This window comes from Monodelphis domestica, chromosome 2, assembly GCF_027887165.1.
Source record: "Monodelphis domestica isolate mMonDom1 chromosome 2, mMonDom1.pri, whole genome shotgun sequence".
In the NCBI taxonomy this organism is placed as follows: Eukaryota; Metazoa; Chordata; class Mammalia; order Didelphimorphia; family Didelphidae; genus Monodelphis; species Monodelphis domestica.
In genome coordinates, this window is record NC_077228.1 from 65438817 (window position 1) to 65459493 (window position 20677).

A 20677-nucleotide genomic window follows, 5' to 3' on the forward strand; every position below is an offset into this window, starting at 1 on the left:
GCAGGGTGGATACTCAGGTTCTTCCCTTGAACACTTACTGAATCCCAGAGTTGGGAAGGGACTCCAGAGGTCAGGAAGGCCAACCCATATGTGAACAAGAATTCTCTTTACATCCCAGACAAGGAGTCATCAAGCCTCTGCTTGAAGACCTCCCTGGAGGTCTTTTGGAGGTCACAGGGCTTCTAGTGTCTAGCTTCTAGCTCACTGGACTTCAGAGGGGGTCGACTTGGCAACACCCCCAGCTGCTTCTATAGAAAGAAAAGCAGAGGGAGATGGTATTCATGTGTTTTTCTTGTCTGATGGTTAGGGAGGCATAGGGCATGACCTCTAGGCAGGGAGTAGAGAAGGGAGAGGAAGGACAGGACAGTGGCCAGGGACCAAGCTCACTTCCCTTCTCAGCTTCTTGTATCAAAATGGTCCTTAGTCTTAGAGAAGAGACTTTATTTGGGTTCTTGATGCCAAGTACTGAGACAGTAGGCTGAGATTCATCTTGATTGATTCTTGGTATCTTCCCAACAGAGGTATTTTTAAGAGGACACCTTCCCTTCTCACACCTCAAGTGGACTGGGTAAAGAATCATAGCTAGGCCATTAATCGAGGTATCATAATTTTTCTTCCCATCCCTATTTCCTTCTGCTTTCCCAATAGCAGAATTGTTTTTGTTGTTCCCCTTTTCCTCCTTCATACCTCCTATTTTTTTTTCTTTTTCTAATGGATTCTCTTTCCTGCAAAAACTACCTTTGCAATAAGCTTTACAGCTCCAGCAAACTATTTTTGTTTCCCCCAAATAAAAGTGAAGTGCTGGAACATACTTTCACCTCCCTTTGACCAACTGTCATCTGACCTAGAGAAATTCTTCCTCAAGTTCTCCCCAAAGTTTATTGTTCAAGTCCAGAGGCAGACCTGGCTTCTAGGCCCAAGACACATTTCCATGTCCATAAACTGGGATTGTTGAGGATGTCACTATCCTAGGACACAGTGGTCTCTTTCTAGGCATCATAAAACCCAATTGTTTAGAGCGGCTCCTAGAATTTTGACTTTTACTGCCCTAGTATGCTCTTTCTCTTCCTCAAAGTCATCACTTTATATTTGTTGAAATTTATGAGGAGGTGTATATGGACCCTTCCTCCTATGTTCCTCAGATCTTCAGGAGGTAAATTGTATATCCAAGAGATGTTTCATTCCTTCCTATTCCTCTCTCCTTGTGCCAAGCTTCCACCAACATTAAGCCAGACCTCTTAGATTCACCACAGAAAAGTAAAGCAAAGATGTTTAAAAGAGGTAGGAGAGCAGAAGACAGAAGGAGAGTTCTTAAAACTGCAGTGATCTAGATGGGTGAGCATAAACCCATTCTTCAATGGCTTATAAAAGGAAACTAAGAAGGCCTTTTGCACAAGCACATTCATCTAGACTGATCAGTGAAAATTCAACCTTTCCCAAATACATATAGAGACATTGAAACATCCAGACAAACCACCAGTGCACACACAGTTACACTCTTTGCAAACTGATTATCTATGGATCTCCAAAGTGATATAAATGAGGTAGTATCACATAAAAATTTCTATTTATCCTCATCCCAATTTGTATCTGACTGGGTATATGTACATCCAACCAGAGGCAAACAACCAGAGTCTGCACACGAATAGATCTAGGCATGTGGACAGATGTTTGACTTGTCAAAGACCCTCAGATGAAAAGGACAGAGGGAGCCTTGCACTGGCACTGATCTGGGCTCAGTCTGCCATGGAGGAGGGGGGAAGGAGGAGGGGGTTGGTGGACTAATGATGAAAAAGTCTCCTCCAACCCAGCTCCTTAATTAAATGCATGGAAAGAACCAAGGCAAGCACATCTGGTTTCAATCTGAAGCCCTTTGATGGCATCAAATGTTCTTTTCCCAGATCAGGGGGCTGGAAGTTCTGGGCTAACTATGGCAGTTTGGAGCCCAGACTCCTGCCATTTACACACACGAACCCTTCTCTCCTGTGAGCCTCTCACTTAAAAAAAATCTAGCAAGCCAAGGGGGGTGGCATATGTTTTTTTTTTTAGAAGAGAACACAAAACACCACAAATAAACACTTAATATTTTACCTGCCTGTCATATAGTAATTCATTTCTAATGAGACTATTAAAGCTATTCCCGAATTCCAACAGGTCATGAAAAATTTGCTCAGCACTTCTTCCTTCTCCTTATTTAGGTTTTGCTGCTCAGAGGACAAAAAATGTATATGTATATTTAGACACAGATTCTCTCTGTCTTTATCTATCTCTGTCTTTCTCTTATTCCTTCAAATCTGAAGGGGAAAAAAAGGAGCAGGACTCTCTGTTTACACCAATCCATCTTATCCCAGTTCCAAGTTCTGTAACCTTTATCTGTTATTACTCGTGGGTACCCCTAGTACTTAGTATTTCTACTTATTGACTTGGGGTGCATCTTAGCTGTATCCAATGAGGTAACAAAATTGGATGTGGTAAAAAAAAATGAATAACAGTTATCAGGTCAGAGAGGTACAGACCTCTAAAGCTTTATGTACAAAGTATAGTTATGCAGACCAGGCATTATTTGTTTTTGTTATTTTATTACATTATTTAATAGGCTGTCAATACACAAGCACATCCTCCCTCCCTCCCTCCCTCCCTCCCTCTCTCTCTCTCTCTCTCTCTCTCTCTCTCTCTCTCTCTCTCTCTCTCTCTCTCTCTCTCTCTCTCTCTCTCTCTCTCTCTTTCTCTCTCTCTCTCATCCCTACCACAGTTTTATATTTTTCTCCTCTCACGTCCCATCCCCTCCCAAAGCAAAACTGTTAGAACAGCAGGAAACGTGAGAGAGAGAGAGAGAGAGAGAGAGAGAGAGAGAGAGAGAGAGAGAGAGAGAGAGAGAGAGAGAGAATAATTTGATTGCAGTGGATCTGGATTTTTTCCAAGAAGTTTCCCCGCAACTGTTATCAAAACATGCAAATGAGATTTTCCAACAGGATCTTAAACAAATCAGGAGGAGTTAATGCCGAAGCAAAATAATCAGCGCGTTTGAAGTGACTGTGGGTTTCAGTTTGTCTTTTCTCCCAGTGATACTATTGCAGGGGAATGATAATTAGACCTTTACTTACGAAATCCGAAGGGGCTCGCTCGTGCCCCCTCCTTCCCCTTTTCCCTCCCTCCCTCCTTCCCTCCCTCCGATTCCCTCTCTCCCTCTCTTTCTCTCTCTCACTCACATCTCACATGTTGGCAAAGAGGGTTTTCTTAATCAGACTGTTTTTTTGGTCCGGGGGAAGGAGGAAGAGGGAGATTGTGATGGAGAAAGGGGTCTGTAAAACGTCAGAAACAGCACAAAGACTTTGCCACGTAATTACAGGCTCCTATTAAGTCGAGATCTGCCCTCCCAGGGGTCTCCAATTTTCATGTATTCCCTACAAAGCCTCCTCTGCATGCCAGTTTGTGCCTTTTGAAGTGCCAGAGAGCTTCTTGCTCCAACTGAGAAGGAAAAAGGAGCTCAAAAAGAAGAGGGGGAGAGAGAGAAGGGAAAGAAAAAAAATCACCACCCTCCCTTGGACTCTTGAAACTCTCATTTTTTTTTTATTCCTTTACGAAGAGTAAAGTGAGCGTCCTGCTCTCCAATACATCTGCAAGACATCACCCTCTCCTCCTGAAACCTTAGTCACTCCTGAGAATCAACAGGAGTGCAGAGAGGGGGGAACACGTTTTCTTGAAGATGTTTTAAAGCTGGAACAAGCCTTCTTCTGTTGGTGCTTGAACTCTTGCCTGGGAATAACTTCTTAACGTAAAAAAAAAAATCAAAACCACTTTGATTTTTCTCTTCTTCCACTCCCCCCAACTTTTCGTTCTTCTCTTTCCGGAACTCCCCATTCCCGCTGGCTTTCCCTTCCCTTGTTTCCCCTTATTAATAATAACAACAACATTATCATTATCATTATTATTATTGTGTTTGTGAAAGCTTTGGGGGATCTGGAGCCGATTTTTTCCCCCTCTTTTCCCGAATGTAGGATGCTTTAAAACAATTTTTTTTAATTGTGTGGAATATCTCTTTGGAATCCTCCGGGCTTCTTGGCTGCAGGAACCAGCGAAGGCTGCAGGAGGTAGCCAGTGGAGAAGGTTCTGCTCTTCAGTAGGGGTCCCCGCCTTCTCTCTCTCTCTCTCTCTCTCTCTCTCTCTCTCTCTCTCTCTCTCTCTCTCTCTCTCTCTCTCTCTCTCTCTCTCTCTCTCTCTCTCTCTCCCTTTCCCTCTCTCCTCCCCCCTTCTATTTTTCCCACTCTGTCTCTCTCCCCCTTGCGCCTACAACGTTTGGTGCTGATCCGAGCGGGAAGAGGGGGGTGGGTGGGATTGGAGGGGGAAGACCATGACCTCCAGCTATGGGCACGTTCTGGAGCGGCAGCCGGCCTTGGGTGGCCGCTTGGACAGTCCCGGGAACCTCGACAACCTTCAAGCAAAAAAGAACTTCTCGGTGAGTCACCTGCTCGATCTAGAGGAGGCCGGTGACATGGTGGCCGCCCAGGCGGATGAAAGCGTTGGAGAGGCTGGACGGAGTCTGCTGGAGTCCCCCGGGCTGACCAGCGGCAGCGACACTCCACAGCAAGACAGTAAGTGGGGGTTCCTTAGCCTCCGGGGTTTGGGGGACGGCAATGGACTTTGGGGAGCTCTATGAAGTCGATAGGCAGGCAGGAAATGGGAAGGGAGAGAGGATAGCGGTTAAGGGAGCGATGCAGGGGAGACCGGTACATCGGGGACGAACAAGGGACCTGGACTGTAGGTCAGCAATCGGGATCGGGAGCAGAGAGGAGAGAAGGGGATTTTGTGCCAGTGAGCAGTGTTTCTATTTCCAGAACGTCCTTGGCTAGAGGCGACTTGACTTAGAAGCTCTTGTCAGTCTCCTGCCTGCCTGCCTACTAAGACCTGGGGATCTGCATTTGGGCTCTCTTGCTTTCTTGAACTAATGAGATTTAATAGGTTGTCTCCTCCTACTTTTCTTATCAGTACATAGAACCCCATAAACTGGAAGGAGGAGGGATCTGGGTGATAGTGAAGGCGTCTGGGCTGTTTCGATAGTAGAAGGTTGGAAACTACAGGAGGTGTGTGTGGGGTGGGGGGTGGGGGAACGGATAGGAAAACCAAAGCCGAGAAGAAAGCAGGCAGGCGGAGAAGTGAGGAACTAAGGGGAGAGAAAGGTTCACAGAGTGTCGGGTTTGCCTGCCTATGGTCGCGGGGCAAACTGCATGCTGGAAGAGAGAAAATAAGGGGACCCGGAGATCCTCAGAACTCAGCACGGGGAGAGGCGTCAGGAGAGCGAAGGGGGCAGGGGTTTGTCTGCGGATCGGCCAATCTCAGCGGAGCCCCGGTGCTCCGGGAAGGAACTGGATTCCGCCGTTCTGGGATTCGGGATTTCTGAGGGACCATCTTCCCACCCCCAAACCTTGCTTAATGACTCCGCCAGCCTACCGCAACAGAACCAAACCCGACCCAACCAAAGTCTGAACTCCCTTTAGAAAAGTGCCCCTTTGTACAGAAAGGAAAACTGAGGGTTTCCATTTCCATATACATCCTCCTACCTACAAAAGTCACAGCCCCTCGGGGTGCATAAGCACTCAAGATTAGTGTCCTGGGGGAGGGAAATTCAAGGCAGTGTCCCTAACACAGTCAATGGAAACTTCGGTTTCTCTCCCAGCTAGTCAGCCACGTAAGGCACATTTCTCCTACCCATACTACCACAAACAGACTTTTTCACCCATAACTCTTGCTCCTGATCTATTTGTGTGTGTGTGTGTGTGTGTGTGTGTGTGTGTGTGTGTGTATCGCACCGATCGAGCCCAAATTTCCAGTATAACACTTAACTAATCAACGGCAACCAGACCAACTTTTGTTTGTTCATTGGGCCCTCAGGTCTCAACAAATCTACCCAAGGCAGGTATGCTAATACTCCCGCTTTACTCTGGGAGAGGGCTGAGGGAATTTCTGCATCCTCTTTAATTGGAGAGCATACCTGGCCCCTAAGAAACTGTGTGTTTTTTAACTTGGCTGGTAGTCATTTTTGAAGGAAAGAAAATAAAAAGTACTTTCAGAAGAGAAATGTTATTGATTTCTCCTGTAACTAGGTAGATGTTTTGCTCTTGAATTAGAAAATGTAAGGGGTGTGTGTGTGTGTGTGTGTGTGTGTGTGTGTGTGTGTGTGTGTAAGGAAACACTTCCCTCCCTCATGCTTCTTTAAAAGAGATTGAAATCTGGGCATTTACCTATATTATTTATTGCTCTGGAAGACACCTTCTTAAGACAGCCTGAACATATTTCCATTGGTATGCCAAGTAGCCTCCTCTCCCCACCCCCAAGGAGCCTGAAAATTGGTGCTGGAGGTCCATCCAACTCTGGATTCTCTCACCTTTCTGAGTACTTGACCGGGTGGGGTGAGAGTCTAATAATTCAAAATCTTCCCTCCCTTGCTTCATAAAACTCCAATAACTAGGACGGCCTAGTAATTACCCGCCTGTCCCAATTGTCAACTTATGAAGTGGTCGGTGGGGAGTGAGGTGCTGGGTAGTGGAAGTCTTCAGTGCCTTGCTTTTCCTCTTTGGAAAACATGTGAAGCTCGAGTTCAGAAAGGCATCATCTAAATTGCCTGTAATTTATTATTAATGCAAACACTTGATATTCTTCAAGAGTATTCTGAATTGCCCATAATATAAAATGGCACCCTGAGGATGTTGCTGCATTGGACATTCACACAGCTGGAACCGTCTGAATCCCAGGTTTCTTTCATCCCCAAGAACATGATAACGAAAAAGAAGAAGCAGACCAAAAACTTTATGATTCCTATCAGGCCAATTAATTTTCTACAAAGCCTAAAAATCTTCCTAAGCGCAGAATACCATAAGGCTATAGCAACGGGGCAGTCAGGGCCTTTTGTTTATAAAAAAATCCCTTTATATGCTCTAAGAAGAGAACTGGAAAAACTTAATTTCCTGGTGCTGTATAGCTGGAAGTGAGGAAATGTTTCCCTGGGGGAAGAAAAGATGAGTTGAGTGAAGGAACAAACACCTCTGACAGGGACAGGGAAATGGTCTGTCAGGCCTAGAGAGTGACTGACTAGAAAAGGTAGGTTAGGAGGCTGGAGATGGGAGGGAGAGGTAACATTCGGAAGAAGAAAGGACCCTTGGATTCCAGATCTGATAATCGACATTTAAAAATAAAACAAAGCACAAAACCTCTGGCATCTTCTGCAAATTCATTTTTGGAGTGCATTACGTGGTGTTTCTATCGGATAAAGGAGCAAGGATATGAACAATCCAAATGCAATGTGCCCCAGCGGTGCCCCAGTTTTCACAATTTATATCCCAAGAGGAAGATGTATCAGGGCTCGAATTCTTGAGATGTCTGGTTTAGGAGGTAACAAGGGACGCCTAGAACGCAGCAAGACCCAGATGGACGTGATAGAAAGAGAGATACCCTTCACGGAAGGCGAGGCGACATGTCCAGCCTTCGTGGAGTCAAGTTGATAATGGAGAGAGGAGAAGAAATTGAAGGATGTTTGACAGCTCCCTTCTCCAGACAGGTCAATACTTTTTTTAGTATTGACAGAACCTCTTAGTTGGAACTAGGAAACAAGGAGTAGAATGAAGAGGGTTGGAGTAGGGAGAGAGAGGGGAGTTCGTGGTGGAGGACGTCGTTCTTGGGAAATCTTAGGGACAGGAGCACGAGCGTGTTTGCAAGCACAAACACAAAGTAGATGCTAACAAGAGATATGGATGTGATATTTTGACAAGCAGGATTGTTGCTTTTAGAGTTCGTGTGTTTTCACAACCCCGCTTCCCTCCCAGAGTCTCCAGTGATCAAAACATGCCTATCAGCTTATCAGAGAGCTCTCGAGGTATCAAAAAGCAGAAGGCTAAGGGCCTAAGGCTCGTTCCACTCTCAGATCAGAAGCTGCTAATGAAGATTTCCAAAACGAATTTTTGGGAGTTTCTTATGGAGCCAGGACTCCTGGTGCTGTGACAGGCTTCAGGACTTGGGGTGAGGTGATAAATTACCTTAAACAAGGGGAGAAGAAAGACAAAGAGTGAATGCCCACAGGGCTCCTCTCACTGGGTTTCTTTGAAGCTGATTCTAACATCTTCCCTTTGAGGAAGTTTATTATAGTTAGGAAGAAAGATCCTCGCACGTTAAAGACATCCAAAAAAAAAAAAAACAACTTTTTTTTGAGGCTCAGCTGTTTTGATGTTTTCCCATTATCTTCACCCCGAATTTCTCATTGGCGTGAAATCAGTAAAACATTCTTCCTTTACGCGGGTGGTCAAAAGGTAGTCTTTAGGCAATCTGAACACACACAATCCACCTTTTCTCTACATAGCACCACATTTAGTTCCTCAAAAGACTCTTTCTAAAGCCCTTCCGGCAAAGGTTTAGATTCTCTTCTTCCAAATTCTAGTCATTAAAAAAGGGAAAAATTCTCTCTCTTTTTATTGTTCTTAAAGCAATTCGATTTTCCTTGTTTAGCCCTGTTTATTTCTTCTTCTTCCCTAAGGAGTTTTCTCTTTTACTGACCTTGTCTCAGTTCTGTCCGGCTCTTGCCTCCCCCTGAAGTATCCAGAATTATACTTCCTAGAGAGTATTGGGTGTCCCCAAAGCTCCTAGTTCGAAATCAGGAGTGCGCTAATGGAGGAGAAAGTGTATTTGCATCTTTGGGGGGAAGAGGTTTCTCTTTTTGGGGGGATGGGACCCATAAAATGTGTAGACGCACTTGTGGGAGGTGGTGCATCCTGCTGTCATTTCTTAATCTGAACTTCTGCAAACTCTAAAAGAAAAAAAAAAAACGCTCGCCTGCCTTTCACGTTTCCGACCTCTAAATTAGTGAAACCAGATTGTCCTAATAAGACCTTTTGTTGGAAACACATGTAGCTATAAAAAGGTAGACGGAAAGTCAATTAGACACACGCGAGCGCCTGTACACACGAGCGCAAACCGATGTAAAGCGTAGACCCAACTGGAATGGGCGCAGCTCAAATTCAGCAGAGCGTTGGGAGTAATCCATTAGTCACAAAGAGTGGGGAGCTCGGGATGTAGCGAGGTGTGAAGGCTGTGAGTGTGAGCCAGGATCCGAATCCTTCAGTGCAGCCCCGATAGCAAAGGCCGCAGCATCCCCATTGGAAGGGAAGTTCTCTTCTTCGTATCCGGAGCGGGAGAAGTTTGTCCCAAGCCCCTCTGCGTGCGAGCAGATCTCATTCTTTATACTAGACCTCTATTTTGATTCTCATTAAATTTTCTCACTCTCTAGCGGACCTGGGCATGGGGATTTTCCTCCCCGATTTATTGTTAGCGTTTATTTCCATGAAAGATAAAGTGTTCAAGAATTAAAATCTAGGATTCAAATGTATGGGGAGGGGGAGCCAAATTCACTGAAATATTGCTTATGAATTTTAAAAGAAAGGATACACTTATAAAGAAATGGCGAATCGCTAAATAAAATAATAATCACCACTATCATCAGAATCATCATCACCAACATTTCCCCCATTGTCTTTTCCTTAAGTTGAATTACCAAAGGTTCCAATTACCGACTGGAAAGGTGAATGGCAGGTCCAGTGGAGTAGTACCCACCTTTCTCTCCAAAAGAACCCACTCCTGTTTTTCTGGATGTTTTTCTGGATGCATGCTCTGTCATCCCCATTTTTCCATTTTTTTTAAAGGGAAGGAAAATTGGATTTGTCAATCATCCTAACTCACTTCAGGCAGACAGGTAGATTTCCTGCAAGCATGAATCAATTCCTTCCTGACTAGTCAGCTAAGGAGATCTGGGAATGCCAGTGAGTGGCTCCTGACAACCAGTCTCCCTCTCCCTCTAGGAGATTTGAAGGAGAGATTCCCCCACACCCTTAGTATATACCAGAACTTTAAGACACCTTAGAGATCATTTAGGCTCAATTCCTCATTTTACAAAGCGAAAATAAAAAGTAAAAATGAAAAACAAAAACTTCCCATAGCCTTTCCCTCTTCCCAAAGGCTCCATTTAATCTGTGTTAGTTATGGAAGTCTTAGAATGACACCCATCTTTTCAGAAAAGAGGGAACAAACATAATGGTCACCGATTCACAGATAGTGCCGGGTGTATGCACATCGTTGGAATTTAAAGGCAGGTTGTCACTAGATGTGCCTACAGTCACCTGGTATGTCCAGGAACACTATTCACATTTTATTATGTGAGTAAATGAACCACAAAGAGAAACAAAGCTCTCAAAAATACAAAACAACCCAGCTGCATCGGAATCAGCTCTGCAGACAGGATCCAGAGCTTTCCAAAACCAGTCTAGCCAACATTAGGAAGTCTGAAAATACATTTCATCAGCATCTGTTTCTGCAAGCAAAGACCCGGGACTTCCTTTTTAGAGGGTCGGGAGTACAAGGGATAACTGACAAAAGAAGGGAAGCCTATGTTAAGTACACACACACACACACTCCCCCCCCCCCCTTTTTTTTGTCCCAGCTGAGGATTCACACTACAAGGAATCTGGGATTAATTCAATTTTAAAAGGTGCGTTTCTTTTACAATTCCTCTCCCTTCCCTTCGAGGACTGAGGACATCAACAAGCGCCTGGAAAATATTATACTTTTCACAGAGAACTAAGGGAACTTTCCACCAAATGAAAAGATGGATACATTGACATCTATGTAATGAGATGGCCCTTGTGCCAGGGAAGGGTGGAATCCACATTCCCATACAAACCAGAAACTAATAGAATGGTTATTTATTTAGTGTTGGGGGGGGGGGGGGACGAAAGCTCTTAACTAACATTTGTTTAGTGTTTTAGGACTTTCAAAGCAAATTGGCTAGACCAGTGTGAATTAGAGTACCTGTCTTGGTGTATCTTTGGGGCATGTGTGTGTTTTCAGGCTCACCCCAGATTTTTTGCTGCCTTTGGTGTTAGAGGGGTGGGATTCAGGTGCTGTTAAAAAATAAAATGAGATGAATCTTATAGATTGGCACTCCCAGATCAAAAGATGAATATTATTGGGTCAGCTATACACTTTCCACATTCTGTCCGCCTCTCTTTAGTCACTAGGCATCCAAACGTTTATAAAACTGCATAAGTGTTGACAATTAGATTGAGAAATCATTGTCACGTCCAAGCATCTTACTTCTACTCACCACTATTAGAATCAGAAAGCCTTGAGAGCAACCACTATCTTCTGCCTTTCTTTATATCCCTAATTTTTAGTGCCTGACATATAGCAATAAATGCTTTTTAACTGACTGATCCTCTTAGCAATTCTATTGCTTCCCCCAGGCTTGTCCTCCAACACCTTTGCAATGATATAAAAAAGACAAATACCATTTAAAAATTGTGTGTCCATATGTATGTGAAGTTTGTCCTTGTAAAATAATGTCATTATATTCTAGATGGTCAGAAGCCTCCAATAATGGTAACATCAACAAAAAGATAAGTGTAGTAACATTAGTAAACCATCTCTGTCTACATCAAGATAATAAAGACAATGTTAGCTGCTGGAATTAATTTTGAACTGGCAGGTAGCTGTTTTCTTAAACATTAGATCAATAGGAGGGACATTTAGGAGGGAGGACAAGTCTACTGGTTTACTTTTGCTGTAGGATGTTTTTCCCAAAACAATCCACGCCATGGCAAGACAAAAATCAAACCAAAACAACAACCTTTTTGCCTGCTAAATTCTCTACTGAACTATATTATATTAAGGAAATGAACTATAATACAGAGTTTTAGCATTCTGATAATTCCCTAAAATGAAGATTCTTGAGGATATTTTCATTTTGGAAGACTGATGATGCTAATTTTCTTATTTTGAATCTGGGGTTGTGTGAGTGTGTGTGTGTGTGTGTGTGTGTGTGTGTGTGTGTGTGTGTGTGTGTGTGTGTGTGTAGAACACTGTATTTGTAATTGCAGGACCTGAGTTTGAATCCCAGCTTTGTCATTTGATCAAGTCACTTAAATTCTGGTCTCAGTTTTCTCATGTAAAGTTAAGGAATTGGACTAGATGTCTTTTGGACTAGATGCCTCTAACTGCTCTAAATCTGTGATGGTATAAAACAGAGAAAGAGACATATGAAAACATTAAAAGCAAACCTTAACCAACCATTAATCTATAAATTAGTTTCCCTCAAGTAGTAGGAATAAATCAAATTACCTGGGATTAGGTTTTGTTAGTTGCTAGAATTGAGAAATATATGTTTGAGATATGTACTTGAATAGAGTATTTTTTTTAAACCTTTCTGACTTTAAGAATCTAATTACAATCCAGATTTAAGAATTAGATAAATATGGAATATGAGCTATACAATGGGTACACAATAGCCTGGTACCTAGCATGGTGTACTGAACACAGTACACATTTAATAAATGTAAATAAAATGGCATGGAATATCACCAGGCCCTTAATAATAAGACTTTCTGGTTCAAGCTTTGGGGTTTATTTTATGCATTGTCTATTACTACTACTTACCCCACAAACAGGGAATGAGTTGTTTTTTTTTTTTTAATACAAATAAAATGTTTTTTTAAAGCAAGTTCATTAGATCGAAGCTTGGAAAAAATATAGGACCTTTCCACTCCCAATCCCCACTTCCTCCATTCCAAATCTTGATTATTTTGTAGGATTATTTGTGAAAAGTCCATGTTTTTATTTATTTTTAAAAAGTAAGCAGATATTGGAGGTGAATATGCAGAAATACCCTTTAAACCCCAACTTAAACAAAATAGGATCTATTTAGGTCTAATTTTGTGTTCTCTTCGATATTAATTCTAAGGAAGGGCTTTAAAAAGCATGATTACTTCTTCAGGAAATTTACACTAGTGCTTTATGTGTCCTAAGCCCTTCTGTAGTGTGAAAGACCTGTAACCAAAAATTACCGCTGAACACTTGCTGGAATTTGGGCTAGATTACCCAGAGCACATTCAGGACCTCTGAACTTTCTTTCTCAGTCCAAAAGGGGGCGCATCCTACTTCCCTCAAGTCTCAGGATAGGATTCACTTTCCATAGGATCTTCTGGAGAGACAAGAGGAAAGCATTGCTGGCCACTTGGAGGGTGGGGTTGGCCATGGAGTCTCAGTAATAAAAGTTTAAAAATATAAAGAATGTATATAAATATATAAGAATATACAAATATAAGGAATAAGGAAACATTTTATAAAATGTATATATGGGGGAGGGGGGAGAGAGAGAGAGAGAGAGAGAGAGAGAGAGAGAGAGAGAGAGAGAGAGAGAGAGAGAGAGAGAGAGAGAGAGAGAGAGAGAGAGAGAGAGAGAGAGAATTAAATTAGTATAATTGAATACTGGCATACAGTCTGTTTAAGACCATGATCCATGATGTTTAAAGGAATGGAGGCCAGATGATGAGATAGAAGAGGAAAGGGTGTATTCTAGGTAGGAGTTGGGGTGGACAACTTGTGACCTTTTTGTGTCTGTGCTCCAGTCATAGGAGTTCTACCACTGTAGAAATATAAAATTCCCCTGTCCCCCAGCCCTTGTTTTTAAGGATAGATGTGGCTGATTTGGAGAAATGTTCTTCAATTTTTTGCCAGGTATCCCAGTCAACAAATAATATTAGGCAAGTACTCTGTATAAAATACTGTTGGGTGCCAGTGTCAGTGAAACTCTCTCAAACCATCAAATTTAGAAAAGAAAACATTCTCCTGAAAATTTAGTAGAGGATAACTCTAGACAATAAAAAAAATTAACCTGATTTTCTTCTGCTTACTTTGAGGGTTGGTGGTGGTGATAGAGCATCCAACATAAACTGCCTGATCTAATCATCTCTCTCTCTCTCTCTCTCTCTCTCTCTCTCTCTCTCTCTCTCTCTCTCTCTCTCTCTCTCTCTCTCTCTCTCTCTCTTTCTCTCTCTCTCTCTCTTTATATATATATATATGTGTATATATATATGTGTGTGTGTATGTGTGTGTGTAATACATTTCCCTGACTAAACTCTTATCTAAGCTGATCTCTTTCTCTGTACTACTTACTATTATATTTGTTATAGTCAGCAAGATACAGTTTAGCATTTAATTATTCTCTAATAGTTTAAAGTATATTATTTTGTATCTTAAGTTTCCTGAGGTATATATAATGTCTCTTTTTAAACTCACTTTGCCCCTCCCCTCTTAATACTTTGCCCCAGTTTGGGGCATATACATACTTGATCAATCAATCAAAGACACAATAACAAATTATTGCTAGGTGAGATGCTCTATTCTTTTTTGATCTCAGACATTTTTGGTATACAGATCCTATAGGAAATATTAAACCCAACTCAACCACCCTACATGTCTTCACTTTAGAGCAATAAAATCTAAAAAGCTACACTGAAGTCTCTGTGAACATCATTATTGCTCTTCTTCATTGCTCAATTTTCAGAAGCCCATCGTAACGGACCAGTTATTTCTCCTCCCTCCCATCCTTCTTTCTTTTTTCTCTTGTGCTCACTGGGATTACTCACATAAGGACAGATGTCCTTGAAGTTTGGTCCAGCCCGTGGATCAGCTGAAAGCTGACACTTAGAGAGCTATTGCTTAGCAGAATCATTTATGTGCAATGTTGTCAAAGAAAGGGAAGAGAGCAATATATAGTTGTAGAAGACTGAAAATTTTCTGTTTTTGAAGAAAAGTAGCTTCCATTTATGTATTGCCTTTTGCTTAAAAAAGCACTTTAATCTATATGACTCTTACTATAAGGGTTAAGTATGTTGGGGAACTTCTGATGAGAGAACTCCCTCCAGAGTACAGAATGCAACTCATCTATGACTTAAGCTATTCCTGGGAAATTTCTTGCAGCCCAGACGTGCTTAAGGTCTGAGTTAATATGAAACTAATAAATGTCCGGGGTAAGGTTTGAGCACAGTCTTTTCAACTCTAAGCCAACTATTCGATTCCCTAGCGCATATTACCTTATGGATTTATTATTATCTCTGTTTTACAAAAGGGAAAACTGAGGCTTAGGAACTTTAATGATCCACTCTGTGATTCCACTGACTGCTATGTAAGGAAGAGAAGGGAAAAGGCATTTTTAAGCAACTACTATGTTCAGGCACTGTGCTGAGTGATGTATACATATATCTCATTTAATCCTTATAACAACTCTATGAGGTAGATGCTATTATTATCCCCATTTTCATTTGAATAAACTGAGGGAGAAAGAAGTTAAGTGACTTGCCCAGGATTATAGAGCTAGGAAGAATCTGAGGCTAAATTTTAACTCAGGCCTTTGTGACTCCAATTTCAATTCTTTTTTCTCCTAAAACTATACTGCATTTGGGTTCTCTGATTTCCCCTTCTGATAAAGTTTTTTGAAGTGAACTCCATGTCTGCTTTTGTGAAAAAATCTTCTTTATAGTCTCTAAGGTGTCTCTGATGTGAGAATCTCTTCCTCTGGTGAGTCCTTCATCTTTAGGAAGTCAAAGGTGGCTTCATAAGATGTGATAACCAGACAAGTAATAATATTGGAGCCACCTGCAAAGAACCTTGCTCACTAGTCTTTGGAGGGCAGACAAAGAGTTTCTCGCTGGACCCTTGTCCGAAGCCCTTCCATTATGGCAGGATATATCTGTCCAAATTAGCCTGACCTAGCTTCTAGAACATAGGGTCATTTACATATATGGAATTAGCGAGACATGAAAAGAGAACTTCAGTGGAGAACTGTAGATGCCAAGAAATGAAAGAAAATAATGATGTAAGGTGGTGTGGTATTTAAAGTATTGGACCTGAAGTTCAGAAGATCTAGGTTTGAATTCCTAATCAGACACTTAGTAGCTCAGTGACCCTGAGCAAGTCAACCTTGATGAGACTTCCTCTCTATTAAATCAGGATGACTATATATACATACACACACACACACACACACACACACACACACATATATAAAACTTCACAAGATTGCATTTAAAGAATCAAATGAGAGAATGAGTGTTGAATATTTGCAAACACGAAAATACTATGTAAATATCAATCATTAATATTACTATCCTGTTTGTAACATCAGGAAAATGAACATACAGGACTGGGCTTCATAATAAGCCAGTAATATGTCTGTCTCCTAAGCAGAGAGTAAGAAATTATGTGTGGAGCCAGAGGGTGTGGTAACCCATTCAAATGATCTACTTATAAAAGGAAATAATGTTAACTACTTTATAATGAATGTTTCTAACCATCTCAGTTTAAGGAGTTTTTTCAAAGGAATTTCAATATATTTAGAACGTTCTCTTTTAGGCAGCTGATTCATGAAGACATTGACTAGTTTGGTTTTATGGAGGTTAATCAGGAAAGGAATTTTAATTAAAATGAAAAGATATGCAAAGCTAAAAAAGCACCAAGTAGCCATAATTTTGATGATTCCATCTCTTCCTCCTTTCCAGTTCATGAAAAATAATTAAAATAAATAAGATGATGGTGATATTTTTAGCATAAAAAATTCACTAGAGGGGATAAAAAAGTTGCAAAGTACTCCTTAATGCTTGTTTCTAAAGATGGGAAAATAGAACCACCCAGTGAGATCTTTGTCTATAACCAGATGTGTTGTGCAATAATTCTAACCCTCAAGATGGGTGGAAGACCATGGTCTGAACCCTCAACACATTTAAGAAATAAAATGTAATTTAATTCATTAATCAAGAAACTGAAATGTGCAGTTTTGCTGGGCATATTTCAGGGACTGAATGAATCCCTTCTGACAAGGGAATCAAAAAGTCATATAATTGCCCACTTTTGCCATTCCAGTTCTTTCCTTCTTCAGCATTGAAGTTTTTCCTTTGTGTGTGTATGAGTATGTGTGAAAATTTATTCATTCCTTAGGATTTAACAGACCATTTTTCCTCTTGGGAAAGGCAATATGGCATAAAGGAAAGGCATAAATGGATAGTCAGGGAATGTGGGTTCGACCTCTAGTTCTGATGCTTAGTGCCTGAGAACTGCTGGGCCTCAGTTTTCTCATCTGTAAAATGAGAGGATTGGGTCAGATGATCTAGAACAGCCCTTCCTTTCTTTTTTATACCCCCAATTCTCCTAACCTTAGGGTGTTATCAGTGTCTATTGAATTTCTGGCACATTTAGCTTTGAAGAATTCAGAGTTAGAGTAGTCAATCTCCCACAAACTCAGACTATGCTCAAAGGAGCTACCCACCAAAGCTATGGATTGAACTATTCAGTTAATTAATGCAAATTAATGGTTTACTATTTTTTCAGGCCTTTCATCTCTACCATAATCATCTGATTCAATCGATAGATCATTTTGTCACCATTCAAAGCCTAAGAACAAGAATTTATTAAAGGAAGCTTTTAATTTAAATTTAACTTTTATTATAAACATAAGAACCATGACCAAAACCAATATTCAAATAAAATACAATCTTACATGAATGCTTAGTATTTAACAAAATAGAATAAAACAAATGAACAAACAAGAAAAAAATTAATGTGTCAATTAACTAGTCTCTGAAATAGGAGTATGGATTTAGAATTCAAAGAGACTACAGAGTTTAACCCTCTCATTTTGCAAATGAGGAAATCAAGGTACAGAAAAGTTAATTGGCACAGGGCTACCCAACTATTAAGTATCTGTCTCAGGTAGGCTTCAAGCTCAGGTCTTTCAGACTCCAAGCCCAGTATTCTATCCTAGTTTCTACTATAGTACGGCCGCTGAAATATTTGTGTGTGTTTGCTATAAACACGGAGACAGAGATAGAGACAGACAGAGAAGGAGGGTGGAAGGAGGGAAGGGAGGGAGGGAGGGAGGGAGGGAGGGAGGGAGGGAGGGAGGCAGAGAGATAGAGAGAGAGAGAGAGAGAGAGAGAGAGAGAGAGAGAGAGAGAGAGAGAGAGAGAGAGAGAGAGAGAGAGAGAGAGAGAGAGGAGAGAGAGAGAGGGAAGGAAAGAGTGAGAGGGAGAGGGAGAGGAAACTATAAAAGCTGACAAAGTGTTGATAATGTTAATAAAGGAAATTCTTCCACAGTCATTTCCTCTACTGATGAAATTACAGGTCTGGGTAATTAAGAGAAAGCTATACAGAATGTATCTATGGCTAGGTGGCGGCAAGCAGTTTTAGTCAATGTGCTGTTATATAGATCTCAGTTTGCATCAGTTTATATGTCTATGATTATTTCATTGTGATTTTCATATTTAACATTTTTATAGTACCATAACATTTTATTACATTAATATGCTATAATTTGTTTATATTCGTTTATCAAATTTGATTTATTCTTCAATTTTTGGACAGACATTATTTTCCAAGATTTTTTTTTCTGCCTATTACATTTCAGGCAGTTAGGAATTCATTTTTAATATCCCAGCAGGTCATTTTTTCCCTGTATGATTTTTTTTAAGGATAATGCCCTAGCAAAAGTTCTGATCAGTTTTGTGACTATAGTATCTCCTTGAAAAGCATAATAGTCTAACAGAAAGCATATAAAAGTAAAGCATCAGGAGACTCACTTGCCACTTTGTACTGTGTGATTTTAATGCATTTCAAATCAAATAAGTGCTAAGAAGGTCCTGCTATGTACCTATACTCTACTTTAAATTCCTACTAAGAGCCTACTATGTCTAAGGCATTGTGCTAGGTATACTGGGGATGAAAAGGAAAAAAAATTAAAAGAATCACCTCTTTCATCAAGGTACTTAAATTCTGCTGGGAAAGTATATAAAATATACATAAATAAGTCTAATATAAGGTAGTGTATGACAGGAGTCAAAGGGAGAACCAAAGTATTATAGAAAATTGAGAAGGATTACAAAAATGGCTTTAAAGAAAGGCAGAAAGCATGACTATCTGTTAAGTTCTTCCATTATCAAAATAGCAGCAATGCCTTGCATTTTTTGTACATTGTAGGAATATTATAAGAAGAAAAAAAAGATGTAATATATGAGTTTTAAATATATCCTATGAATGTAGCATAGATTTATTTTATACATAGTATGTCTCAAAAAGAGTTTTGGACTTCGGAGAAATATTTTATATATACATGTTTAAATGCCCATATACACACACACATATATATATATTTCACACATATATGGGATTATTTATCCATCTATATTTTGGGGAATAGTTGGGTGGGTTCTGGATCTGTGATTTCATCCATGTGTGCAAACTTTCACTATGAATATAGATTGGCAACTTCTCTGGAATTTATAATTTTAGAAAGTTGCCTGGAAACCTGAGAAGGGAGATAATTTGTCTATGGTCACATAGCCAGTATATGTCAGAAGCAGACAGATCTTCCTGAATCTCAGATTATCCTAACATACATAGATGATCTCTAAGGTCACTTTCAGCTCTAAATCCATCATCGTATCGATAATCTTCTACTTTTCATTTTTGTTATAATTATTACATTATTATAATTATTATTCTCATCTTGTTCAGTGGAGATCAGATCGAAAGTATTCTTAGATTTTTATTCAGTTGATATAAAGGCAAGGATCCTTTTCTTTGGTCCAAAATAGTAATACACTGCTTTTACATTTTAAATGATACCAGAATATTTTCATTTTCCACTGTACTCCTCCAATAGACTCTAAACCACCTTGAAAATAGGCACTTTCTTTTTCTTTTCATCTTCAATTCTTAGCACAATACCCGGCACATAGTAGGTCCTTAATAAAAAAAAATCCTTGAGCATAGAAACCTTTTGGGGGAAGTCTTTCTTTTTTTAATATTCAATGCTTAGCACAATGCCTGACACATAGTAGGTGCTTAATTTAAAAAAAATCCTTGAGAATAGAAACCTTTTGGGGGATGCCTTTCTTTTTATCTTTAATGCTTAGCACAGTACCTGGCACATAGTAGGAACTTATTAAATATTTATTGCCTGATCAACTTACTGATTTTTCCTTATTGTGCCACTTTTAAGAATAGTGTTCCAGTAGAGGTGGAAGTATTTTTATGTTGAAGTGAACAAATGATCTTTATCTTGCACAGTCTCAATTTTGCATCTTTATTGACTACTTGGACCTCTGAAGGCTATCTCAAGTTGTGCTGGTTTGATTTAGGTGGTATCCTGAAAACAGCAGACAACTCTAAATTGTGACATAATTCCACACGAGAGCCTTGACAGTTACTTTTTGTATGTACTTAGGTATATGTCTTATTTTATTAGGATTCAATGAGCAAAGTTATATACTGACAATTTGGGGGAAATATTACAGTTTTTGTATGTGTGTGCATATGTGTGTTAAAATCCAATAGGCTTAAGCATTTGGATGTTAAACATTGGTCTTATATGAAAGATAACATGAGGTACTAGAGAGAGATCTAGCTTCTAAATCAGAAGGATGCAAGTTTAGTTCCTGCTTTTTTCATATACAGGCTGTATAACTTAAATATCTTAAAAACTTATATCAGGCTCTATCACTTAAATTTTTAGTGCCACTAGCAATTCTCTTCATTCCATGTGTCCTGCCCTGAATGGGGGAATAAAATAAACATAAATACAGTCCCCATCCTCCAAGAGCTTACTTTCTTCTTCCCTCTAATTCCCAATGTTCTTTTCTAGACCTTGGAACTGTCCTATCATTTTTTAATGTAATTTTTCTTTTTAAAAAATTATAAGCTCTCTGGGCACTTGTTATTGGTCTCCCTCACACATTTGACATTTATCAATGAAATACCTGATGTATATGTCTTATTGTTCAGTTGCGTTTCGACCTAGATGCTGGAGTGGTTT

General features: G+C 40.2%; 1 protein-coding gene across 2 annotated transcripts in view; it reads left to right on the forward strand.

Moving 5' to 3' along the window:
• The first annotated feature begins 2885 nt into the window (after window positions 1-2885).
• Window positions 2886-20677, forward strand: part of PRRX1 (paired related homeobox 1) — a 97497-nt gene continuing 79705 nt past the window's right edge. For both annotated transcript variants that reach the window (XM_001364728.4, XM_007480759.3), the window contains exon 1: window positions 2886-4592. In XM_001364728.4, the coding sequence (XP_001364765.1) occupies window positions 4352-4592 (241 nt within the window). In that variant the 5' untranslated portion in view covers window positions 2886-4351. The remainder of the gene's footprint in view (window positions 4593-20677) is intronic.